The sequence below is a fragment of the Parasteatoda tepidariorum genome, chromosome 2 (genome assembly GCF_982258835.1).
Source record: "Parasteatoda tepidariorum strain Cologne lab strain chromosome 2, Ptep-v5.0, whole genome shotgun sequence".
Classification (NCBI taxonomy): domain Eukaryota; kingdom Metazoa; phylum Arthropoda; class Arachnida; order Araneae; family Theridiidae; genus Parasteatoda; species Parasteatoda tepidariorum.
The window spans coordinates 71,597,412-71,625,368 of record NC_141756.1 but is presented as its reverse complement, the minus strand read 5'-3'; the positions used below and the strand labels follow the sequence as shown (position 1 = coordinate 71,625,368).

General features: G+C 29.6%; 1 protein-coding gene across 1 annotated transcript; it reads right to left on the bottom strand.

Annotated features, from left to right (window-relative positions):
* Positions 1–1,964: 1,964 nt before the first annotated feature.
* Positions 1,965–26,345, bottom strand: LOC107454480 (short transient receptor potential channel 4). Its single transcript, XM_016071687.4, has 11 exons — positions 26,015–26,345; positions 19,633–19,829; positions 18,164–18,360; positions 16,826–17,019; positions 13,203–13,373; positions 12,198–12,460; positions 9,846–10,361; positions 6,725–6,971; positions 5,874–6,062; positions 4,366–4,431; positions 1,965–2,178 (listed from the first exon to the last, which is right to left on the bottom strand). Exons 1-11 carry the CDS (start codon positions 26,213–26,215, stop codon positions 2,020–2,022), a joined length of 2,400 nt encoding a protein of 799 aa, XP_015927173.1. The 5' UTR covers positions 26,216–26,345; the 3' UTR covers positions 1,965–2,019.
* Between the last annotated feature and the right edge of the window lie 1,612 nt (positions 26,346–27,957).

Genomic DNA, 27,957 nt, shown 5'->3' with positions numbered 1-27,957 from the left:
TAACTGATAAGAATAAAAATAATATATAAGATAAGGATAATAACTAATAAATAAGAATACATTTAATTGATAAGAACTATTTAATAAGTTATTAGTCTTGCTGAATACCTTAAACAAAAATAATGTCTTTAACAACCATTTAATGGAAAAATATTACTTTTAACTTGTTTTTTTATATTTCTCAAAAATGACAATTTGGCTATCTTTAAAATTTGCTTATACTGTGTCATAAAAGTAGACACACACTCAAAATATTTCCTATAAATATACAAAATAGACCTGAAAAGAAAAAGAACTGACTATTATTAATATATTGTTTTTATTTATAAATTTCATAGGTTTATTAATCATACATTTAATTAAAAATTAGTATTTAATGCGTTAAACTAAAATAATATAAACTTGCTTTTTTACTAATTTTAATGGAAAAATATTATCTTTAGCATGTTTGCGAAATGGTATTTTCCAACACACATACTTTATAACAGCCAGATTATGATCTACTTTTGAATTTAATAACACCATGTCATAAAAATAGCACATACTCAAAATATTATACGACAATAATTCCTGAATAAAATTTAAACTTATTGCAGGATTTTTTTTATAGCAAAAGATCTAGGTTTGCCTAGGATAGGCAAACAGTTTTTTTCTCCATGCAACAGCAGTGGAAAATTTTATTAAGTATAATCAAACACCGAGTCACAGGCTGTTTCATGAAATTTATTCAATGAAACTTGTAACTGTAGTCCACATCTGCTTAAATATTTGTCCCACTGTGACACCAGTAGCTGTGCGTCATGTTCTCAAAAAAAATTACAGCTGTATAGGTCAGTTGCACATGCGCACTTTTATTTCAACATTCCTTTAAAACAGATTTTTGTGCAGTGCTCTTTTGAGGCCATCGAAGTTGTGGATGTTATGTGAGGGCAGATGTAGAATGTAGAATGGCTGTTCTTAAACTTCCTATTTAAAATAATTCCGCTGTATGTATGCATTGCTTTGACTGAAAAATATCTAGCGCTATCGTACAACATGGCAAATGCACGATAAAGTCATTTCTATTTGATTGTCTGAGCATTGATTGCACCTCAAGTACTGCTTTTAAGTCAAGAAAGTTTCTTGTCATAATTAGTTTCAAGAGTAATTAAATTTTTACAAAACTGCTGAAATGCATAAGAAACAAGCCTTAACTTTCTACAGTTTATTACAGTTGTAATTTTTTATTTGGATATAGCACCATTTAAAAAAAATGTTTAATCATATAATTTTAAAGCGTGCTATTATCGTTAACATAAAATTTAGAATTAGTAGAAAACTCATATCCGTAGAAATAATGATAATGAAGCCATACCAAGTTTCACGAAAGATTTACTAATGAAATATTTCAATGGAAATCAATAAGTGTGTTAATCAGGTCACAAATTACAATAATAATTAATTCTTATTTAAATTATACAAATAAATGTTTGATTTTAGAATTAATAAATTTTAAAAGGATTTTATTATACTCGCTCAACTGAGTTGTTATCATGGACCAAGGAGGCCTATATTCTTATTTTATGAAAAGTAAATAAAAGAATGCAAGAAAGAGCTTAAAATTATAAGATTTAAAAAATTGTGGTGAAAAGTAAAAATATAGTCACATAAAACAGTTTCGTTACTATTATGAAACACTTTCTTCAGTGCCGAAAAAAGGAATAAATTGAATTATAAATAAAGTTGAAACTCAATTGAATCGATTCTGTGTCTTGCTGCATTTCCTTATAAATTATATTAATACTTAATTAAAGAACCCGTTTTGTGCTCTGACACCAAAAAATGGGTTTAATTATAGTACTGAAATGACCCTATCGTTTAATGTGGCATCTGTGCTTTGCGCTAAGTTAAGTCTTCTTTATTTGGAATAAAAATATCTCTGGCGTAAGACAATAGCCTGTAAAATTACAAGAAATTAAACGCCATTAAAAATAAATTATTTTATTTCCAAGAAGATATATGTATCACAAATATTTATATTTAATTTGAATGTTGATTCACTTCTGATGGTGACTTGCTATTTCTCTTCTTGTCGTTTTGAGATTTCCAGCAACATCGATGACTTGAAGCAGATGCAACAGCAGAGTCTTTTAACCCATTTGTATGCAAATAACGTCTAATAAGTTGAATCATGAGTTTCTATTTAATAGAATTAAATAATTTGCTTACTTTCAGTTGTAATTTTTAAATTTCCAATTCAAAAGTACAAATTGAATTTCTAGATTTAAACATTTCAACAATCTTTATTTAGCTATTTCTAACTTGAGTTGTTTTTAAAATCCTTATTTTTAAGACAAAAATAAAAATTACTTTTTTTCCTCATAAAAATGGTTACTAACTTTATTTCTAACTCACACTCATTTCTTTTGGATAAAAAAAAGTTTTTAAGCAATGATAAGAGGAATCCCCTACAAAAATTAAAGTTGCTTATTTTAGGTTCATTTGAGGTTGATTTGAGGTTTAATTGAAGTTAACTTCAAAAACAACCTTAAAAAGTCGAGGTTGTTTTTGAGTTGTACAAGTAGGTTTTCCCTTTTCTTTTTGTTTTTTACTCTTCCAGCAAATAAACATATTTGAGGTGTGAGTAATTTCATCCGATTTCAACTGAATGTATTGAGATGTTTAATAAGATGTGAAAAAATTTTCTTTTTTATAATTAAGCTCATTTTGATGTTGATAGAAATCCAGCCAGAGGTGTTTCATCACATGCTTAAAAATTTGCTTTTAGATATACAAATATATTCATTTACGACCTCTAAAGTGTGGAATGATATGCCTTTGACTGTAAAAAAAGTAACTTAAAGTGTAAGTAAATACACCAGAGATCGATGGTTATAAATGTCTCGCACGTGCAAAAGCATACACCTGAGATTGAAAATTAGGTAATGTTTTACACCAAAAGTAACCTCATCATTATATTTCAATTTCACCCTCATTTACACCTTATAAAATCAACCTCATATTTATACCTCAAAATCGCCTTACTTTTTTTGTAAGGGATGAGATAGGTAGGTAATTGAAAAGCAGCGTTCACAAATTAAGTAAAGACAAGCAAATGAAAAAAAGCAACCATTCAACTCAAAAAACTAATTTAACTGAAAAAAGTAGAAGATGTAAAAGTGAAAGAGCCAAACTACAATTGTTGAAGTATTCAAAAATATATTTGGGCTATAACAGGATACGCTTATTTTGCTTAAAAAGATTTTAACGTTAATTAGATTCCTTTAAGGTTAAATATAATTCCATATATTATTCATATTTTAAATAAAAACATAGAAAATATTAATGTTTAGTTTAATATTTTTATTATTTTAAAATAGTATAATTATAATGAACACAAATGAGCTATTGACAAGAGTGGGAAAAGAAATAGAAACATCAGATCGAAAAGTAATTAAAAGAAGACACGGTTTAGAAATTCTGAAACAAAAATAAATAATTTGCGACCACCGCATAAATACATTTTATGTTTGAGGCCATAAAATTTTGCTTTGAGATAAAAGCAATTAAAAATTTCGGTAATGTGCTCTGAGGAAACTTTACATTTTCTCAAGGCATATCTTTTTTATGACTTCAAATATTAAAAACACTGCTTTTAAAAAGCGTTTCAAACAAGGAAAAATATACGATTTAGGCAAATAAATTAATTAAATTTTCAAATTGACTTAAGCTCTTAAAACTTTTTTCCTAAATTAAGTTCTAAAACGAAAGAGTTCTCATTTTTATTTACTGTGACACTTAAGACTATGTTTATTCATTTAGCATTTTCGTTTTTTTTATTTCCTCTTAATCTGATCTCAGAAATAGTATTACTTTAAGGGATAATATGAATTGATAATATCTATGCATTTTAAAAAATTCCGGATCAAAATACCGGAACTTTGCGTACATCATCCATAAAATTCATTTCCCGTCAAATAGTAAACTATAAATTTTACAGTGTTATTTATTTAATTAAAGATATTCAGTGATTTTGCTGCCATTATTACTGCAAAAATTAGGGTATATTAGATTTTTTAATACGTAACATGTTCCGATAAAAATGGATTATACGGAGAAAAAAAACCGTCACACTGAGTGTCGGTACTTTTTACCGTAATTTGATCTATAATTTTTCTACAGTGTAAACGATAGTTATAAATACATTAAAAGAAATAATAAAAATATTAACTGACAGAAATATTTCATAAAAATATTTCATAAAAATATTTACTTAAACTAACCACGAAACAATTTTTTTTTTCAATAAGAAGTGTTAATATCCCATATTAATATTTTCAACAGAAATAAACTTTTGTATCGCAATAAATAAAAAAATTAATTTACCTCATACTTTTCCTCTTCAAGCTTTTGTTCTAGTTTTTCCTTCTCACTGTTTTTGTGAAAAAGTTTCTAGAAAAAATATTTTTCGTATGATTTTTTGGATGAAGATTCAAATTAACAAAAAATGACGTTGGAAATCACAATTAGAAAAATTTATTAAAACCTCAACGCGTTTCGATATCACATCGGTACACCTTCATGAGTAGGGAAAACGGCAGGGATACCAAAACAGAGATGATATTAACCGAGGCAACTTTCACACTACAGCGTCAAATCATCAACATCTTAAGCATTAACATTACAGTAAAAACAAAAGCAAAATTTTAAAAAAATGATTTCTACGTTTAAAATTTTTTTTTGTCTTTTATAGTCACTTTAATGTTGTAATTCATAAACTAAATGTTTATCTGAGTTAGTGTGACGTCACTTTTGTCAAAAAATATCATCACTGTCTCGCCATCTCCGCCATTTGTCCGAGTGAATTAAATTGCAAAAATGTGACACCGAAACTTGTCTAGGTATTTATAAAATTTTACTATATGTGATTTTACTTTTCTGCATCTTTTCTGTTTTAATTTAATTTTTCACATAGAATTACTGTTGATATTTTATTATAAAGATTCATTTAATTTAATTATACATGCGTTATTAACCACTTTCAAGAACGTGATCACAAATGCGTGGACACGCGATTCTCTTATAATGGCTCACGTTGTCATGCATGAAACGAGCTTTTCCGATTCTCAATTCGGTTCTCCTTTATTACATATCGCGCTGACCGGCCTGTGAAAGGGTCAGGGAATTTGCCTTGCATCAGAAAGGTTCTGGGTTCCAGTCCCGGGCAAGGCACGAATGTTCTTTTATTCTCTGTACTATCTGTCCTTACTGTGGGAACGTTGTCCCACCTAATATGGTGCCCCTGGAAAAATGAAAAACAAATCTGCCCTTCAGATGCCTGTATGACGTAAGTCCTTCCCCAGGCAGAGATTGGAGAAAAAATACTAAATATCGTATTAGTACGTACACATACTCTTCAGGACGTATACTCTCGGGGTGTGCGGGTTCGGGAACGCTTCGTTCTCCATCGTCGGTCCTGAACGGGTTAAAATAGAAGTGCAGCTGTATTATATGAAACTGAGGTACAAAAATGGAAAAATAAATTTAGAAACATCTACAGAAGAGATCGGAGAACAATTTCAAGGAAAAAACGGCTCTCAAAATAAATTTAAGTTTGAAAACAGGCAGGTGTTACAATCATAAAAATATGTACTTTAGAAAAATATTTCCTTTATTTGAACGGATGTATTTTGAATTTATGTTGACAAATAGGATACAACCGTGGCACTTTTACTTCGTATTATATTACATTAAACATTTTTTCCTTATAATTACCATACGAAGTACGAAAATATGCATTAATTTATAAATGTATTTTCATGCAATGTATTTCTACAACGTAAGTTTCTGTGAAAAAGTAAAATAAGTTTAAAAAGAATTTTCTTGCATCTTACCTGTTTGGAGAAATTGAAAATATTAATGTAACTAATCTTTCCTTTGCTCTCTGACACTCTTCTATACTTAATAAAAAACCATCTCAAAGAAGGAAGCAAATTAAAAGGAGGCGGCACTAAACAGTTATAATCAAATACACTAAGCCAAAGGGTAGAACAGCCAAATTTCCACTCTATATCAGCGTTTTCCTATGAAGAATTAATATGTATGTATATTAAAAGGACTTTTTTTAAGCACTTAAATAAAAAAAGGAAAAGAAATCTTTTATTTTCATTCAGGAAAAGGGCTCCCTTCTGTCTTCGCTTACCAATCTCCACAGCTGCAACAATTTTTTTCATTGTTTTTTGACGATAAATAGATTGAAAATAAAAAAGAAAAAGAATACAATTGAATAAATCGATATGTTTATTGTTTTAACATAAATTCCGCTTCGCAGATACACTGTGAGAAATAACTGTAATATTCTGCAGAATGAAAACATATTTTTCACAAAAAAAAACTATTTAAGAAAAATAAAAAAAAATTTTCTGCTTTTATCCATCATCTGCTAGCTCGTAAAAAAAATTTGCATTTTTTTTACGAATTTTCTTTGTATATTTGACGGTTTAAAGCTGTTTTGTAAACAAAACGGCTTTTCGCTATTTTTTTTATCCTGAGCATAAACAGCTTAAGCCCGTCAGTTCAAATTTTAGTTTCTGCCATGCAGTTGTGCTCCGCGTAATCTAATATTTTCAAATCATTTTACGATTCCTTCCTATTCTATTGTTTCTCAGGTCAATAAGAAGGTGTGGTCAATAAGAAGAATTGAATATTTTATCACCATTTAAATAAAGGTTAAAAATTTAGTTACCTGAACTCTTTGATAGCTCTCTGCCATCATTCCAATAAGCATGTTAAGAACAACTAAACAAGCAATGAAATGGTATATGCCCCACATGGCATATCCAACGGCTTCAGTAAAAAAGTGATCATTTTCAGCAATTTTTATTCCCAATTCTGATCCAGTATCATTTTTTGGACAATGATAAATGTCAGCAAAGTGAGGTTCTCCTTTTCCAAATATTGCCCAAAACAACTTGTTGCCTGTTTGAAATAATCTACAAAAATTGGTTTATTAACTTATAAAAATAATTATATATATTTAAAATAAATGTAAAACTACTCTGTCTTTTATATTCATTTTCTGCCATTTATATTGTTATTTAAAATCAAAATGCAATGACCAATTTAAAAGCAAGTCAATTGTGGAAAAGGCATACTTGTTGTAAAGTTATTAAATAAAAGCATTAAATGTGTTCGTTTTTCTAAGAACAACCAAAATTAAGAAAATTTCTAAGCCTTTTTAAGCATTACGAGAATTACTTTAGATTATTTAAAAAATTAAAATTATTTGATTAAATAATTTATTCTTATGTTGAAAATTTTGAAACATCTTATCACGCTGACTAGTACCTTTTGTAAACTTTTATGTTTCACTATACATTTTTATTAATAAAAACTGGTTAACTATATTTCGTTCATGAAACAATTTTTAAGGTTATCTCTGAGACTCCGGTTTAAAAACTTTTCTTAAATGTACAGACACTTTATCTACAGTCTAAAGAAAGCTATGCGCGAATACTTTGCGCAAAAATTAATTTGAATAAAGATGCTTAAAACTATATTTAAATTTTGAAAAATTCATATTTATTTTGAAAATTCTGTTGTTTAGAATCATTTATCTTCATCAATGTAATAAGTTATCATTTACCACTCAACAAACTTTTACAGATGGATGGCAAGCTTTTCACATCCTTTCATCTACAGGGATTAGATTAAGCTGCTTCATGATTTGGCCAAAGTAAAAAAAATACATTTTTTTTTCTATTCCGTGAAAAAAAAATATTTTTTTAACGATTTAGAGGAAGCGGAACTAAAATATTTAAAAAAAGCGGGATAAACGATCCGTAGTTTTCTCACAGGAAAAAGTAGAAGTTAACTAAAAGAGTTTGAACAGTATAATTCTTATTAATAACTACCTCAAAATAATCCAGGGAGTTTACACTTGATAACATAAGTAAAAAATAACTATATCCACAAGATAAATCATAAGTCAACGATTTCTGAAATTATTATTTGTTGTGAGGTGCATGATCAGTGTAGAATTCAAAACAGAGAATAAAATTCAGAATGGAGAAGCCATAGTGGAAGACTTAAAGATATAAACAACTATTTTAATTATCAAATTTATGTGATTTTATATTTCGAATTAACTCTGGGTGATTAAAATTTTTGTTGTAATTAAATTATCACTATTGAAGGTTTGTTTCAGCTTACATTATAAATTATAACAAACTAATAATGCATAAAATCAAAACCTACGCTGAATTTTAAACGTAACAACTTCATGGGACATTTTTGAACCTACGTGGAGAGAAAAAATGTCGGTAAAATTACCGAACTGTAATGGTAATGACATTTCTGGTAAGAAAAAAAATGGTTACGAAAACGGTTACGAAAAATTTTGGTTACGAAAACGTAACATACGGTATTTAAACCATTCATTTGATGATTTTTTTTCCATTTATATGGTAACGGTACTGGAAGTTCTGGTTTTCAAAATTATAATTCTTATTACCACCTAATTAGTAAAAAATACAAAACTGAAAAGTAAATTAAACTGAATAAATGTTTGTTTTTTTACCATACTCTAAGATGTTATGATAATATTATCAAATTTTATCACGGATAATAAGAAAATATGTTATTGTTTATTTTACCAAAATCATTTAATACTTTTTTTCCAGTGTATATTGTTTAATTATAAAAACTGATGCAAATTTTCCTTTAAATTTCATAGAAAATTTCCTTTCTAACATCAACCTTTTATTGCTATCACATCTTTTGACATTTACTTTGCGAACTGTTTAAAGTTGCGATATATTCGATACATATTGAACATTTATTAATTTTTTATAAGTTTGGTTTATTTTTCATTTAAAGACTGATCTTCTAATTAAATATTATGTACTGTCAATAAATTATGAGTCAAAGACTATATGTTAATGAAACTCATAACTACTGTCTACAATCGATTTGGCCTCTTGTGACACTAGTTGCTCAATGCCATGTTCGTAAAAAACTATTGGTAGCTATTTGCCCCAGTATTGAACGCTTGACTTCGCCACCCATTTGAAACCTATGTACCCGCAGTACTCTTTTTTAAGCACAACGAAAATGAGGGAATCTCATAAGGATTCAGAACTCAGAAACTTTAAATGGACTCGAGAATCACTATTTAAAATTCCGCTATTGTTCTAAGTGTGGTCTAACTTTGTCGTGCAGCAACATAACTCGGACAGAAATTTTACCATAGCACTTGATTTAAATGAATATTTGAGTTATATTAGCGTTTTCAAATACCGACTTCAGCTCCAGTGGAAAGGAAGTGTGACCTCTATCATCATATTATAATCTCTGTGTTTTTATGCCGACAAAAGAACAACATCTTTAAAAAATTATTTAAAAAAAATTCCTTTAAAGTATGTAAGTTAAAGTAATTTTTAAATATAAAAATAAAGTTTTAAGATGTAGTGGAGGCAACAGGAGCTACAGTGTTACTTTCAGCTACTAAATGTGACTCAGCTACAGATGGGCTTGGTTGTAATCATTTTATCATTGCTTGCATAACAAGTGTTTCTATCTATGAAAAACATGTAAATTCTCTTCATTACACTATCAACTACATTTCGAAGCTGTCACAATTTTTCTAATATAGCTTTTATAGTTTGTTTTCTAATATCATAGTTTATTTTTGCCTAGTCTTTTATTGTCTGTAATTGATAAACTTTCAGAAATACCCAAATAATTTTTAATTAAGTCAGTTTTTTTTAGCATGAAAATATTAAAATTATTTTCTCCAAAATTAATGTTAAGCCTAATATAATTTTATTCAAGCAATAATAGAGCATACATAGCAAAGTTGTACTTACGTTTGAAACTCGTTTCCGTTGTGCAAATGGTTTCCGTCTTTGAAACACTCCCCAGTATTTTCATAATATTTGTAAAGTGAATTGATTCCAATTGAAAACGCAATGACCACCACTTGAAAAAGTATAAAGAAGCGCACCACATCTCCAATCATGTGTTTTAACGTTACTGTCAAAGGTCCAAGGTGATAGCTAAATTTACACCAAACGATTATTCGACAATATGCCATTATTGATGCAGTGGCATAAATAGCATCTGCTACTAGTACCGGATCGTAACCAGTCATCTCCTTACGATTCATGGAACCACTCAGTACACCAGATAGTTTAAGTACAAAAATAGCTTCGGAAATAACAAATAAAAGTATCATTCCTGCATCATAAAAGTAGCTTTTGTACCAGCAACCTAAACCTTTTCTATATCCAGTCCAGCACTTCGCAAGCATGTCAATGAAAAATCCTACAATCCACAGACCTACAAGAATTTCTGTAGCCATGCCTTGCCTTGAGCCATCAAATCTGTTAATTTATATAAATTTGCAGTTAATTTGTTTGAAAAAAAAGTATATTTTTTTTTACAATTATATCTACAAACATGGATAGATATCCTAAAAATGACAGACGATTCGAAAAATGAGTTGAAAATGCGGAAAGAGATTATGTATACCGTTTGCTTACAGGAAGACAGTACGTCTTTAATTTAGATTGGGATGAAACTTGAGATACTAGTCGTAAAGCTTAACATTTTCCTTCAACAGATAACGCGCTTTCTGCGGGAAATATAATAAAAAAACGTTTTCTACTACTTTTAAAGCCTACACTGTAAAAAAACATGCGTTCATAAAAGTGGTGTAGAGATAAAATTATGTGAGAGGTATATTCGATAGTTGCCTGCATCATTTGAACCAAGAACTTCCAGGTCCGTAATAGGATGCTCTAACCACCATATTTGTACATAACAGACCAGAGTGTGTTAGGAAACTTTATATAGTTTCTTCCGCAATAACAATTATTGGTATTCATTCCACTCGCTTAAAAGGTTTTAAGATATAGCGATAAAAGCAAAAAGTGAAATTAAAATTACCGATTGCCTAAGTTATTGGAACCATATTTTACAAATTGCAACCCTTTATACCATTAAAATTGGAAATTAGTATATCATGATATGTCATTGCGGCGGTCACTAAATAAAGCTTCTTAAATCACTCTGAATTTGGGTGGTCAACTATGGTGGTTAGAATCCGGAGGTCCTTGGTTCGAGTCCTGCAGACAGTTAACGAACATCTATCTCACACTTTTCTCCCTCCACATCACTTTTGAAAAAAAATGAGTACATGTTGCTTTCATTTTGACTTCATGGGGTTCTGAAGTACGACTATAAGTTTCAGAGCTATTTTGATACATTTAACTCATTTTTTACAGTGTGCAAACATATATACTTGCATAGCCGACTGTAATTTTTTCTCGCCCTCTAAATCACTCTGAAAATAATGGTTGTTTTGAAAACATTGTTTACCTACAGGTAACTGATAGAAATCAGTTTTACTTTAGTAACTAATTATAGCTTGTTGAGAATAAATGTCTGTTTCCCATAACAGAAAGCAATAAATCGTGTATTTCTCTTACTCTCTATCTTTTTTTTACTTTTTTCGAAATCGCTGGTCATTGTTTTGACACCTAGTAAAATAAACACTTCAAAAGAAGAAAAAGAACAAACATTTGAATTGACAATTCTATTAAACTTAATCCAAGTAACTTATATTTTTTGAAGTTCAAATTAACCGTTGAAATATTTACCTAATTTAAATAGTAAATTTTAATACCACGAAATACGGTCGTTTAAATACTGAAACTTTTTGAGAACATATCTCAATATTATTTTAACTGATTGAAATTTCATGTATTTTAAATGATTGTTTGCATTTGAACTGAATGCTATTTGATAAAAATTCACATTTTTCAACACCCCTAAACTTATATTGAAAATAATTACTGACTAAGACAAGAACCGTAAAAAATTTTAATTGTTGAAAATGCTCTTTTTTGTCCTTTTTAAAAAAAATTATTTTTAAAAGTAAAAATTTGTATTTTTTGTCGAATATGCTTAACACCGCCGTCACAATATAGCATCATATACGGAATAACTAAGTAGTGTTCTTAAATATGAAGACAAGCTTTATATTTTATATTCAATATGCTACCTAGCTAAGAAAGAATTGAGAAAAAAAAAATTTTTGTTGTGTCGTAAAACCAAATACCGTATTTAAAATGCTTTCAAAATGTTGTTCCATTTGTTCCACAATAATTAATATTAAAAATAAACGATATGAATTGTGATTTTGAAATTCTTCTTACCTGTCAAAAATTAAAGTAAGTAGCAATAGGAATAGAAAAGTGCAGTACGATGAAGTATAATAAATAAATCTGTTTAAAGGTATATCAAGAGCTTTGAGTTTTTTGTATTCCGGTGCAAAACAATAAGCAAGGCAGATTACTGGCATTAATAAAGCATGCTTCATGACATGTAGCACACGATTTTTGTATGTCCAGTTGTACCATGGTAGTCCTTCTACCCAAATAGATCGTAACACTTGTTGGCAGTTAGGATGAGTAACAAACTGAAAGAAAATAGGTAACTTAATCAATATATAATGATGTATATTAAGCATTTCCAGATCTTATCGTTTTTAAAACAGATTTTAAAAAAAGAGAAGATTTTCATTTCGCATGGCCTAAAAAAAAATCCCGTCCGTGTTTGCTCTTTTTTTTTTTCGTTTAATGGTTTGCTATACATCTCCCGTTATAAGCTTGGCAAAAAGAATATTTCGTTTTTTTTTTTTTCTTTTTTTTAGTCTATTGGAAAAAGGAAAAAAGTAGCTTTTAAAGTTATCTTTTGATTACGTTATCTTTTGATTACGTTAAGAAGTATATATTTATTCAAGGAAAGATGTTTTTAAAAGTTCACTATTGAATCCGATGATAAAAATGTCAGTGATAAACAGCTGATAATTAAAAAAGAGGCATTTGTTAAAGATTTTTGGTAGTGACAAGAATTTAACTTATTGAACATTTTTTTCCGTTCAACGTCACGTTTTCCCATGATTATAATAGCCGTTAGTTTTTTATATTTCTAATCTACCAAATTTTAATGTAAATTTTATGCATAATCGCAGTGATTAACTTTAGGTTTGATTCACAGAGAGCGCTAAAGACAAAGTCTCGGTGTAATACATCATCTGCGCAAGAGCACTCATCTGAACTTTTATAAATATACGTTCTATGCTTGCGCAGTTTACGCAATACGCCGAGACATTGACATCGACGCTCATAGAGAATTCTCTCTGTGACTGATATACTTACTAATTTCTGATTATAATGGACTGCTGTAACAAAGCGATTTAACTTATAAGATTTGTCAGGACAGCCACGCTTTCTGTTTATTAATGTTTTCACTTCCTCTGTTGTGCGACATTCATCAAGAAGATCAGCAGCAAAACGGGAACACTGCCGGCTTAATTCCATATATTCTTTCTAGAATTACAGAAAAATAAAGAAAAAAATTATAATATGCTATTCACAGTTTTGCTCTCAGAGATTTCTGCAAAATTCAATTGACTACAGCATTCAATTACACTATTATTCAAATTACATGTAATTACATTTGACGTGATGTGAGAAAAACATGGGTTCTTACAACTCGGAAGACGTGAGGTGATTATGCCTAACCATGTGATTGAAGTTAGATTTAATTGTATACCTGTAAGCAACGTCACGCGTGTATGCCAAACCTGATTGGTTTCAGAATCGACAAATTTAACGATTTATCTGACGTCACTTGCAGATAATCCAAATGAACTGAGTGGATGAATGATCATAGTTGAGTGAGACGTGAAGTGATTATGCCTAACCAAGTGATTGAAGTTAGATTTAATTGTATACTTGTAAGCAACGTCACGCGTGTATGTCAAACCTGATTGGTTTCAGAATCGACAAATTTAACGATTTATCTGACGTCACTTGCAGATAATCCAAATGAACTGAGTGGATGAATGATCATAGTTGAGTGAGACGTGAAGTGATTATGCCTAACCAAGTGATTGAAGTTAGATTTAATTGTATACTTGTAAGCAACGTCACGCGTGTATGTCAAACCTGATTGGTTTCAGAATCGACAAATTTAACGATTTATCTGACGTCACTTGCAGATAATCCAAATGAACTGAGTGGATGAATGATCATAGTTGAGTGAGACGTGAAGTGATTATGCCTAACCAAGTGATTGAAGTTAGATTTAATTGTATACTTGTAAGCAACGTCACGCGTGTATGTCAAACCTGATTGGTTTCAGAATCGACAAATTTAACGATTTATCTGACGTCACTTGCAGATAATCCAAATGAACTGAATGGATGAATGATCATAGTTGAGTGAGACGTGAAGTGATTATGCCTAACCAAGTGATTGAAGTTAGATTTAATTGTATACTTGTAAGCAACGTCACGCGTGTATGTCAAACCTGATTGGTTTCAGAATCGACAAATTTAACGATTTATCTGACGTCACTTGCAGATAATCCAAATGAACTGAGTGGATGAATGATCATAGTTGAGTGAGACGTGAAGTGATTATGCCTAACCAAGTGATTGAAGTTAGATTTAATTGTATACTTGTAAGCAACGTCACGCGTGTATGTCAAACCTGATTGGTTTCAGAATCGACAAATTTAACGATTTATCTGACGTCACTTGCAGATAATCCAAATGAACTGAGTGGATGAATGATCATAGTTGAGTGAGACGTGAAGTGATTAAGCCTAACCAAGTGATTGAAGTTAGATTTAATTGTATACTTCTAAGCAATGTCACGCGTGTATGTCAAACCTGATTGGTTTCAGAATCGACAAATTTAACGATTTATCTGACGTCACTTGCAGATAATCCAAATGAACTGAGTGGATGAATGATCATAGTTGAGTGAGACGTGAAGTGATTATGCCTAACCAAGTGATTGAAGTTAGATTTAATTGTATACTTGTAAGCAACGTCACGCGTGTATGTCAAACCTGATTGGTTTCAGAATCGACAAATTTAACGATTTATCTGACGTCACTTGCAGATAATCCAAATGAACTGAGTGGATGAATGATCATAGTTGAGTGAGACGTGAAGTGATTATGCCTAACCAAGTGATTGAAGTTAGATTTAATTGTATACTTGTAAGCAACGTCACGCGTGTATGTCAAACCTGATTGGTTTCAGAATCGACAAATTTAACGATTTATCTGACGTCACTTGCAGATAATCCAAATGAACTGAGTGGATGAATGATCATAGTTGAGTGAGACGTGAAGTGATTATGCCTAACCAAGTGATTGAAGTTAGATTTAATTGTATACTTGTAAGCAACGTCACGCGTGTATGTCAAACCTGATTGGTTTCAGAATCGACAAATTTAACGATTTATCTGACGTCACTTGCAGATAATCCAAATGAACTGAGTGGATGAATGATCATAGTTGAGTGAGACGTGAAGTGATTATGCCTAACCAAGTGATTGAAGTTAGATTTAATTGTATACTTGTAAGCAACGTCACGCGTGTATGTCAAACCTGATTGGTTTCAGAATCGACAAATTTAACGATTTATCTGACGTCACTTGCAGATAATCCAAATGAACTGAGTGGATGAATGATCATAGTTGAGTGAGACGTGAAGTGATTAAGCCTAACCAAGTGATTGAAGTTAGATTTAATTGTATACTTCTAAGCAATGTCACGCGTGTATGTCAAACCTGATTGGTTTCAGAATCGACAAATTTAACGATTTATCTGACGTCACTTGCAGATAATCCAAATGAACTGAGTGGATGAATGATCATAGTTGAGTGAGACGTGAAGTGATTAAGCCTAACCAAGTGATTGAAGTTAGATTTAATTGTATACTTCTAAGCAATGTCACGCGTGTATGTCAAACCTGATTGGTTTCAGAATCGACAAATTTAACGATTTATCTGACGTCACTTGCAGATAATCCAAATGAACTGAGTGGATGAATGATCATAGTTGAGTGAGACGTGAAGTGATTATGCCTAACCAAGTGATTGAAGTTAGATTTAATTGTATACTTGTAAGCAACGTCACGCGTGTATGTCAAACCTGATTGGTTTCAGAATCGACAAATTTAACGATTTATCTGACGTCACTTGCAGATAATCCAAATGAACTGAGTGGATGAATGATCACAGTTGAGTTTATAGGGTGACAGAAAATATAAGACTATGCCTTGTATTTATATTTTTCATACGCTTCCAATTGGCGAAATCTACCGAACACTCATTCAAGCTGTTCGCTTATACCACGAAGCAATTTTATCAAATTTGAAAATGGCACTTTTAATTCGCTGTCAAGCAACTATTCTAGAGCTACTTGTCGACTGTTTAGTGCGCCAAATGCACTTAAATAGTTTTTCTGCTTCAAAAACTCTCGAATACTATTACATGGATTCTTCATCATATGAGATCTTCCAATTAAAAAACTTAGTAAAACGAATGAATGCTGTATAACTAAAATAGGAACTTCCCCGATAAATCTAACATTATTTTTTTTTTCCAAAAATATCACATCTGTCATTTATGCACTCAGCTCTCCAATTTCTTATAATCATAGACTGCTATTATTTGTAATCATACATAGTTAAATATTAGTTACCACTACTGTAATAGTTTTAATCATGAAATATAATTGTTGATATTTGCGATAAAAATTTAATTATCAAAAATTATAATTGGTTTCAATTAGTTGTAATTATGCCTAATTAATATAGTTGTAGCTAGTTTTAATTTATTGTAATTACGATTACAAATAATTAATTGCTTGGTTTTTCATAACTATGGTAGACGTGCTGTTATTAAATTAGTTATTCCTCGTTGTATGTAATAATTAAAGTAAACAAATGATTGATAATAAAAAAAGAAATATGTCTAACTTGATTTTCGGGTAGCTCACAGCTGATTAGACACAACTCGTGACTTAATTGAAAAGCTGCTAGAATAGGATCACATGATGTTAAAATGAGATACGTAGGACTTGCAAGGGTACGATACGTATTCAGCCTGCTCATAGATTCTGTTAGTGTTTCTACAGTATTAGTTCGAGTAATACAGCACTTTTCACATGTACCTAAGAAGGAAAAAATATTCATGTAAAATTAGACTTGATGAAGTTTTTTTATGCAAGTCAACCTGCAAATAGAGAAAAATAAAAGTATAAAGACTTGTTATTGAAATAAAAAAAGGAATCAAATATTATATCTAAAGCTTAATTTTTCAGCATCCTTAAAAAATTTTAAGCCAATGGTATTTTTTCTAAACTTTGTATGAAATTCTAAACAAAATGCTGCTACAAAATTATCAATAAATATTTTTAAATATGTGCTCATTGAATAAACGCCAAATAGTAACAGTAATTCTAAATGAAGCAATTCTTCTCTTATGGAAAGAGAAATTCGAGACTTTCTCTTAATAGTTTTGCTTTATAGGGACTCAGTATTGAAATTTACGAGAATCTCATACATGTGACAAGAGGTATATATAACATAGCAGTAGTCGTCGTTTTTGACACATATTGTCAAAAATGACGACTTATAAACAAAACTCGTAATAAATATTTTTAATGCAACAACCTAGTCATAAAAACTAAAATGGATACTTATTATATTGAGTGAATATACAGTTTTAAAAATAAAAATTTCAATAACGTTTTTGTTTTAAATATTTCTTTAACATTCTGCCCGCAAGAAGATTACTATTATTTTATTGAGACATGCAGTAAATAGATTATCAATAAATTGCCCGTTCACTAGACTTTTAAAGGTTTTTATTGGAAATTAAAATATTTAAGTATGATAGAAAGATTAAGTTTAATATAACATATCCTTTTTAAAACTTTTCAAAATTTTGAACATATATGAAAATATATTTCGTGGTACATATTCAAGTACGAAATTCGTATATAGATGTATGAAAGCAATGTATATTATCTAGGAATAAACATATCGGTTATAAACTCGAAAACTCAATATTTATTTGAGTACAGCATGCATTTTTTATCATTAGATTGTCTAAATATATTAGATTCAGTTGCCTAAAAATTCGATTATTAATAGATAACCCTATACATAACCGAATGCGGAATAATACAAAATATTGATTCGAAATATTTTTTTTCAAAACTGGTTATTTCGAAAAAGCTATTTGATAATAGCATTATACCTAAGATATATAAATTATAAGCATAAAAATAAGTTAATTCAAATCACACTTACAACGAGGACAATGTGGTTTCTTAACTTTATATCCTCTCTCTAAAAACATTTTAGTAATTTCAATATTTCCATCAAGAGAAGCAACCATTAAAGGGGTTAAATTCGAAGCAGCTACTTGAGGTAAACATCTAATACATTCTTGACCACCCCCAACTAAACACTTGAGGTAACCTTCCAGTATTTTATTGTCAGATACTCTGTAAGTAAATAAAGATTCAAGTAAGTAAAAATGAAATCCTAAAATAGAGACTAAATAACTAATTAAAAATTAACTATTTTTAAGACAAACTTGTCATCTTCTAATTTTTGGTTTACATTTTTTTCTAATTAAACAATATCTTTATTTTCAATTTGAATATTATTATCTCATTATCATATAAGTAAAAATAAATTTTACACCAAATCATATTACAATAAAAAATACTCTCTAGATCTCCTTGACATCGAAATCGTTGTTAAATAATATTTTTTTTCGTCATTTTTATATTTTATTTATTATTAAATTACCTATTTATTGAATTTGTACATTTTTAAAACGAAAGATATATTTACGGTGCGTAAAAAATAGCTGACATTGGAGAGAATTAAAACAAGAATTGTTTAAAGGCAAAAGGTTTAGTTCGACGAAATCGTATTGCTGAGTTTGTAATAAGACTTTATACTAATACATTAAAAAATTCATGCTAGAAAAATAAATATTGTATGACCTTTTTTTTAGATTTTGAGTACTTGGAAGGGAAACTTCAGTTGCATTTTTTTATCTATCGAGTAATATTTTTATAGATATAATAATTGATTGATAATTTAAATGCGCATATATGGTATCGACTAGCTGAAAATAACACGCTTCACAGTGGAACTATGTTATTAAAGATGTTTAACGCCTTTTTTTATTTATTTTTTCCTTAAATGAAGCATTCAAAGAATACTAACGAATGAGACACCGCAGATGCATTTTTGGAACACACTATAATATAACAATCAAGATTCGTCTTGAATTTTTTAAAAAAAGCACAAATTTTTCAAACCAAATTTGCATTGTTAATTGAGAACACGAAATAGTTATGATTCCTGATAGCAATATTAATTCAATGTCTAATAATACACTTAGAAATTAAAAGTATTTTTAATTTTTCACTTTTTTATAACTTAAAAAAAAACTTTGATTTTGAATTAAATCTTTTTTCTTTCTTTTCAATAACCAATCAATGATTATTTGATTTTAAAAATACCTTATATTTCCAAAAAAAATACAAAACTAAACTTAAGATTGCAATAAATACTATAAATATGGAACCCTTTAAGTGCATTGAAATTTTGATACATTAATATAGCAATTTTTCTGAATAATGGGTCCGTAATTATTTATAATAAAATCTGAATTAAAAAGTCTTCAATTTAAAGTTAACATAAAATTTTAGTCAATTACTTATTCTTTTTTCAATTATCAAAAACATTCAAAATACTACCTTGTTAATAAAATGTCCAATATATAAATATCCTTTTCAAGAACAGCGCTTAAAATACCACAATAATACTGTATATTACTGATATCCAGATCATTTAATAAATAATCAATCAGTTCTAGATTTCTGGCTTGAACAGCGATATCTAGAGCTCGTCTACCTCTATAATCACAACTATCCAAGTTGGGAAGTTTTCCGCTCTGCAAAAAAATAAGAAATAATATTTTTCAATGAAAATCAAAGTTAGAAAGCATGCATCGTCGGTGACTATCTTCAGGGCTAAAGAGAATAAGATAATAGAAGGGCTAGTTCACTCCGCTCTTAGAGCTGAAGCTACGATTTCCCTCCTCATGACGTCACTGTGTCCACAGATCTCGGAGATCGCAAGCAAAGATATTATGATAACTTTGCATCTTTCTCTTTGTGAAAATATGTTAGACTTTTACTGGTTATCAGCTTTTAAACTTTACGTAATTAACACATTATTTCCGTTCATAAACATAGTTCAAAAAAACTTTCTTGGCCATTATATTAAAATAAAATACCATTTTAAACTTATAAAAATGTCTTACTAGTTGGCGAAAATGACACTATAAATACTTTATTTTAAAAAGTTCAGTTTTAACTTTGAATGAAAGCAAAATGAAAGCATATATCGACACTTTTTTTACCTACATATTCTTTTATAACAATAAATTGAGTTTAATTTAGAATCCCTGATTTTAAAATCGGCCGTTAATAGCAATTTGTTCATACTTAATCATTAGGAAACATCAACCTTAAACGCTTAATTACTGAAACAAAATAATAATTTAGGTTCATAATGACATTAGAAATTTTGCAATTCCTTATAGATATTTAAATTTATGATTACATTAATTTATAGATATTTAAATTTAAGGGGATATAATTTTTTAAAAAATCATAAATATTTAGAATAACTTCATTAAAAAATATGTTATGAAATTAGGAGAATTTCAATTATATACTATATATTTTATTTATACTTTTTATTTACATTTTAATTTTCTTTGGCTTTATCCATTTTTTAATTTTTTTCACCTGCCATTCTTTTTGAAGTAACGAGGCGGTTTCTATTTAGATAATGAATTTTTATAAAAGTTCTTAACGTCAGAATAAACGTATTGCTGTTTTATATTAACTGTGTCATTTCGGAATCCATTCTTTACATAGTTGTTCATTTACTTTAGGGAACACGCGGAAAATGATATTTTTTCCTTTTTTTTCTATCAGAATTTTTGCAAGTTGCAATCGCGCAAACTGGCATTTCGATAATAGCTTTAAATTCTTGTAAATTCACAACAAAAACTGAGGTAAGTCATTATAGAAAATAACAAATGTCTTAGAATATCTCGTAAAAAGAAATGCTCCAATATTAGTTAGAGCTAGTAAGGCCGAACGCTCCGTTTTTGAAGTAAAAGTGCGAGCATTGCGCCAAAGTGACGTCACTAGAGAAAATCGGAAGATTGGCGCGGCGAGAGTTTCTTCAAAGGAGTGAACCAGCCCTTCTATTCTCTTTAGCCCTGGAATATCTTAACATTCAAATACTAGACGTAGCTCAAACTAAGTGTTTAAGAAAACACCATAACTTGATGTGTTCGATGAGCGCTTCGAAAACTAGACATAGCTCAAAATGAGCTTTAAAGAGTATAGACATAGCTTGGCATGTACGATGAACGCTTCTAAAACTAGACATAGCTTAAAATGAGTGTTTGGGAATTTAAAAAAAAACTCGAAGTGCATGCTTGAAGTAATGAACATATCTTAAAACGCGTGTTTAGGAAAAGGATCATAACACAAAATGCGTCTTTTCAGTGTTTAACAATGAATCCAAATTCTTAACACCAAAGCAATGTAAATTTCTTAAACATTAAAAAGAGAAAAGAAGCAAGGAGCAAAATGTCAGAGTTCCACAAAGAAGATCTTTGATTGGTGCCAAGCAACAAAAAACAATGCTTGTACTCCTACTCCTGTGTTACTAGTAGCAGATTCTATTCTTAGAAAATCTGTAACTAATTTCCAGCGATTGGTTGGAATAAACTCAGTGTCAGTTCTCAAAAATTTACTATCACATGTGATAGTATGAATCCAAAGATGCATTTTAAGCATTATTAACTATGCATTTTTAATCACTTATCCAATTAGATCTGTGCAACATGAATCTTAATTGCTGTTATCATAAAAACCAAACTTAATTCATGATTTAAATACTTCATCTATTATTGTATTGTATTGTGCGTTCATTTTTAATCACTTATCCAATTAGATCTGCGCAATATGAACCATAATTGCTGTTATCATAAAAACCAAACTTTATTCAGGATTTAAATGCTTCATCTATTATTGCATTGTATCGTGCGTTCAAAGAAGGCTTGGATAATTTGGTGGGTAGAGCATTGGGTCCACGTTCGACAGATCCTGAGTTTCCTCTCCGCCGATCAAAGATTGGTGGTGACTGATGCACGTTAAATCTATCGGGTCACAAAGTCCTCCATATTCCCATAACAAATTAATACCTCTGGGAGTAATGGATTGGAGCTTGATTGTTCTTTGTCAAAATTACAGTCTCTGAGTGAATGAATGGAAGTATGAATGGGTCCACCCTATAACCGGGCTGTGACTGTGACATGTGTGTGACTGGAGTCGCATTCTTGCACATAGATGGCGCAACTGAAAAACAAGACACTCACCCTCTTTCTTAAATTCGTTTGGTTTCACAAAGCAGGCTAACTTGTATTGGCAAGTAGCATTAGAGACAACAACAACGTATGAAGCAATAAGCGGTATTCGAATATTCACTCGCAAATTTATTTGTAATTTAGTAACTTCATAACACCTGAATAGAATCATGCATTGAATAGATTCATTTAAATTTTTTAATTCATTTATTGTCTTTCATAAAGCTGGTTATTCTCTAGAATGCTTTCGCTTGCAATTGGCATTGCTAAAGAATGCTCCTAAAAAAATTTTATAATACTTTGTTATGATTATTATGATAGCAAAATTGCAACATTAATTTTGGCTTCGAAAACTTCATTGCTATATTATATATATATATATATATATATATATATATACATATTTTTAGTCTAAATTACTTTTCTCTTGCATTAACTGTAGCCCAAATCTTAGCATTGCTATAATTTTCTCACTATATTTTTAAAAAAAATAAATAAATAAAATGCGCGTTTCTGATAAGCCCTGTCAATTACTGTGAAAGAACGTTTTGGATAATATGATTAGAATATTTCTCATAGTTAAATATATTTTATTAAACTTTTTGCATGACTTTTGAGCAACTTATTTTTCACAGTTAGGAAATCTTGATAAAACGGTATTGACGGCACATTGCTTGCCTCCCAGTAAAAGAATATTTGTATTAAAACTTTTCATACAATATTTGAGACAAATTGCTCGACATAGACATTTCAATGATTAGCGTTGTTTAAAATAACTGCAGTTATTTTAAGCATTCCATGGAAACCCTTAGCTTTTTTAAGGCTTTCCATGGAAGTCCTTAAAATTAATATTTCGAGCAGAAGAGGAGGAAAGTATTCCTGAAACATAATTTATTCTGTAAATTTCAGGGTTTGAAATGAATTTAAATTGATCATTCAAGGTAATTTTTTTTCATTCAAGGAAAATTTATTTATTTTATAATTTTATATTTTATAACCGTTGCTGAACAGCCGACTTAGTTTTTTGGGTTTACTACTCCAACTCCGTAGCCTTGTAATTTTGAACCCAATCCAGAAGACAAGGGAACTCTTGGATCAAGTACAAGGAGAAATTTGCCTTCGTGGAAGATATTTTGATGGAACTAACCCGGACATGGTGAGGAAGACCACGAGAGCCTTTCATGGTTAGCCTGACGGTAAGGGGACGCTATCTCATGATCCGTCTATCACTGAGGATATTTCACGTCAGCACTGCTGTCGGTGCAAGCCGGATGCGGAATTCGTATCAACCAGCTATGACTGGGATTCGATTCCGGTTCACCTCATTGGAAGGCGAACAGTCTGAACCCCTGAGCCACCACGTCTTCTTCGTACCAGTTGGAAAAAATAAAGTAGATAATAAATTAATTGTTTTTAATACTTTGATCACCGAGGTTGTTTTTAAGGAAATTGCCGTCTTATCACTCAGTCTGAAAAATATTGCAAAGATATTTCTGGCAAAGAATCATAATATATCAATAAAACCAAATTATCAGGTATTTAAACTATTCATATGGTAAAGTTTTACCAGAAATCCAGGTTTTCAAAATTATAGTTCTTACCATAAATTTAGTAAAAATAAAAACTGAAAAGTAAATTGAATCTAATAGATGGTTTTAATGCCATGCTGAGATATAATAAAAAACTTCCAAAGTTTACCTCATTTACCAAATTTTAATTCACGTTATAAAATAATGTTCTGTTGTAAACTTTACAAAAGTGCTTCGGTAAAAAATATCGGGTTTTTTAATATTTCTACAGATCCAAAAACACAGTAAATTTCGCAAAATTCTGTTAGTTACGATCATATTTTTTCTCAGTGTACTGAAAGTTAATATTAGTGCCTCGCTTGTTTCAAATCATTTAATTTTTGTGTCCTAAATTAGCTTCCCACAATTATTTCATGTATGATGTTGCTTCAAAGCATGCTTTATACTACTGTTGGAAGAATTAGATGCATTTTTGTCCGCTTCTTGCTTTGACGAGCTATTTATAATAATTGTCTCTGGTGTAAAAAATTTCCAATTAATATTTGCTCGAGATGGTGTGCTCATACTAAAATAGAAACTCAATCCTCTGAAGTGCTTTTCCGGGATTTTCAATGAAGCAGTTATCTCTCAAAAATTCCCAGAAAACAAGTAAACGCAAATTTAAGTCGATTCGGTGCTCAATTTAATTTAATCAAATGCTACTAAGAGATAAGAGAGATTTTCTTGCTGTCTGACAATGTTCAAATTTCTCAAAAGAGCAGTATCGTACACAAGCGTTAACTCTCGGAGTCAAATTCTGTAGATATATATACCTACCCTAATCAAAATAAACGAAGAACAGGAAATTACAGATTGTATACTTGTACATACTCTAGAAGGTAAAGTATATTACACGTGTAAACTTAAACTTTAAAAAATAAGAGTCAGTTTCCTTGAATACCTTACATTTTCAAAGACTTCTAAGACTCGAAAGTTCATTAACAAGAAATCTAAACATATTCAGGATAAGAAGAAATCATTGGAACCTAAAATATCCTTGGATTAGTGCCACGGATTTTATGGATGTTTAAAAGGAATTGTGGATCTACCTTTATGTCTGTTGAACAGAATTATATTGAAATATGTACAAAGTGATTTATGCATTACGAATTTCTTATTTATTCCTTTGAAAAATTTATTCATTGGAAATGCACTAGTCCTAACAATATAAAAAACGGAAACGAATGCTATGTTGTTGTTTTTTTAGGAACACACATTACTAACAATAATCTCTCTCTCCCATTTTATTAATTAAGTTTATAATGCGTTCTAAGAACACGTTATAAATTAAGTCTATTTTCGTAAACATGTATTTTGAGTTTTGTCCATTTTTTTCTTTTAAACACGCATTTCAAACTCGGCTCATTTTTTTTTTATAAACACGCATTCCAAGATTGATCCAATTTTTTAAACATGCATTTTGAGTTAAGTAAATTTTCGTGAACTCCCATTTTGGGCTACATCCAAAATAAAAATTTCACCGACGACACATTCTACTGCACATGCTTCAATAACTTACTAATTACTCTTTTACTAATTACTCTCCTGAGACTACTCAGAATACACTCGATTACAAATTTCAAATCATATTAATCATTTTTTTTTGTTATTATGCATAATTATCGATATGCATATACTATGTACAAACCAATTACGTATATTAATCACAAGTTAATTAAAAAAAATTGCATATGTTCTGAATACGATTATCTTTAAAACTATACTTGAAGATTTTACCATGAAATAAATTTTGATAGTCAAGAAAAAAAATTAAAAAATAATAAATAAATAAAACAATTGTATTTGACTTTATTTTATTAAGAAAAAATATTTTCCCAAAATTATTTCCTTTTTCATTCATTAGATAAGACATATATTTTATTCTATTGAATTTCAACTTCTTCCTGTCTAAAAAATCGCAATCACTCAACAGAAAGAAAAAAAATCAAAGTGCAAGATAATTCATAACTCATAGTCATTAAGTTGTAAATTAACACGCCCTTTCACTCATATTTTCTAGAGAAAAAGATTACTTTTATCCAAAATTTCTAGTAAGAGAAGTAAACCACATTTATAAATCTAAAGAGACATTTATCCCGTAATTAAAAACATACTTACACTGAATAGAGTTCTTAACCCTTCAAGATCACCCCTTTCAACCAGTTTTAAAAATCGCCGATCCATTGGATTTAAAATTTCATCCACAAAACTCATTCTGTGATAAGCATAAGAACTTTCAGTATTTTCTACAGACTCTGTTCTAAAACTTGAAGTTTTCTGCAAAAGCGATGTCGCGGATTGCATTCGATTTTCCGCCATTTTGTTTTGTCGCACGCGGAAATGTTAAAACAATGTCTTAACGTCTCTAATCCCAGAGAATTATTGACAAAACTAAGTGCTCAATGCATTTGTAAATGATAAGCTTCTATAGAGGTAAAAAAAATTGATACCAACAATTCTGCTTTTGATTGGCAAATCTGAAAAATAATGGTACAATAAGTAAAGCTTATCATATCATTGTTTGGGATATCAGAATTTATTTTTACAACCTAAATGCATTTCTAAAAATGCCGTAGACTCTAATATACCTTATCCAAATAATTTATTTATTTTAAAATAAAATAAAAACTCTTGAGTCAAGAGATAAGAACTTGCAATTCATTTGATTCCATCTACTCAATGATGCGAGTAGTGTAACACGAGATTATACAAATTGCGAGTTGAATTGAAAAAAATGTAACATGCTTTTTACATTTAAGGGAGATCCTTTATCACTGAAACGCGTGGCACAGTGCACAATAAATAAACAAATAAAGACATACCGTCAATAATTTTGGTTTTAAATTATCGAAATTTCAGAAATGAAGTGTCAATCTTAATCGTTTATCATCAAAATCGTTTATCATTAAAATGTGTCATACTGTGTCCTAAAAATAAAATAAAAAATTAAACAAAGACATCATCTTGAATAACATTTTCTCAAAATTATCGGACTTTCAGAAACGAAGTGTCAATCTTAACCGTTCAAATGGTAGACATTAACTATAATGATTAGTCCTAACTGTTAAGCTACGGAATCAGATACAAAAATGTGCCTTCTCTGAATAAACATACGTGTTATTTTCTTTTTTTTTTTTACTTTTGACTATTAAAATAGAAGGGCTAGCTGTAATCTAGAAAATATGACCTCAATCAGGACCTAGACATGAGAAGCGTTGAAAATATGACTTTCTTAATGTTAATTTTTAAAATGTTACTGTTAATTGTTAAAAAATGAGTCCTTCAATGCCTTTGCGTTTCCTTATACCTATCTCAGAAACGAGTTAAGCAAATCAGAAATTTTTGCACAAGATTATGAAATTTGTTTACGCAAATATAAAACAAATAATTTTTAATAATTATTATTTTTATAAATAATAGTAGAAAATAATTTTAATTGTAAGGCATACCAATTTTTGGATCATTTTAACTTAGTAATTTTGGGAAACAGAATACAAACTTTGAAAGCAATTGGTCAAATAGTCCTTAAATAAATATTTAAAAATACTATTTTTCAGATGAATTTTATAACTAAAAAACTATTTGCTAGAATTATTTATATATTTATTGTCATTTAAAACTACATAGTCTAAAATGATGGAAAATGTATGTAACTAATGATTTAAAATTTAATTACTTACCACTATTACTAAATAAAATAGTAAAAGTATTTATTAAAAAATTTTATTTACGTGGAATTGCCTTTAGGTAAAAGAATTTTATAATAATGTACAGAAAGTTTTCGTTTCATTTAAAAAGTTTCCAAGATATGGGGCACTACGCAAACAATTAAATTAATATTAATTATTGTGTTAATTTCAGTGAAATTAACATTAAGGTCAAAATTTCGGACAAGCTTTTGACCGCTCATCTGACCAAACTGTCCCCTATATTTTGATAGTCCAGAAATGAAATCCGTCAATCGAAAAAAGCATGGTTAACTAGAAAATGAACCTTTTTTGATTCCGTAACTTAACAGTTAGCTGAAATTAGTTAGCCGATTTGAGGTCCGATCAACTAGT

Excerpts from the sequence above, each read along its gene's own strand:
- LOC107454480 (XM_016071687.4), bottom strand. The coding sequence starts at position 26,215 with ATGGCGGAAAATCGAATGCAATCCGCGACATCGCTTTTGCAGAAAACT. Across the intron at positions 6,972-9,845 it reads AACGGAAACGAGTTTCAAAC|ATTATTTCAAACAGGCAACA; the intron begins GTAAGTACAACT and ends CAATTTTTGTAG. Across the intron at positions 2,179-4,365 it reads TTGAAGAGGAAAAGTATGAG|AAACTCATGATTCAACTTAT; the intron begins GTAAATTAATTT and ends TCTATTAAATAG.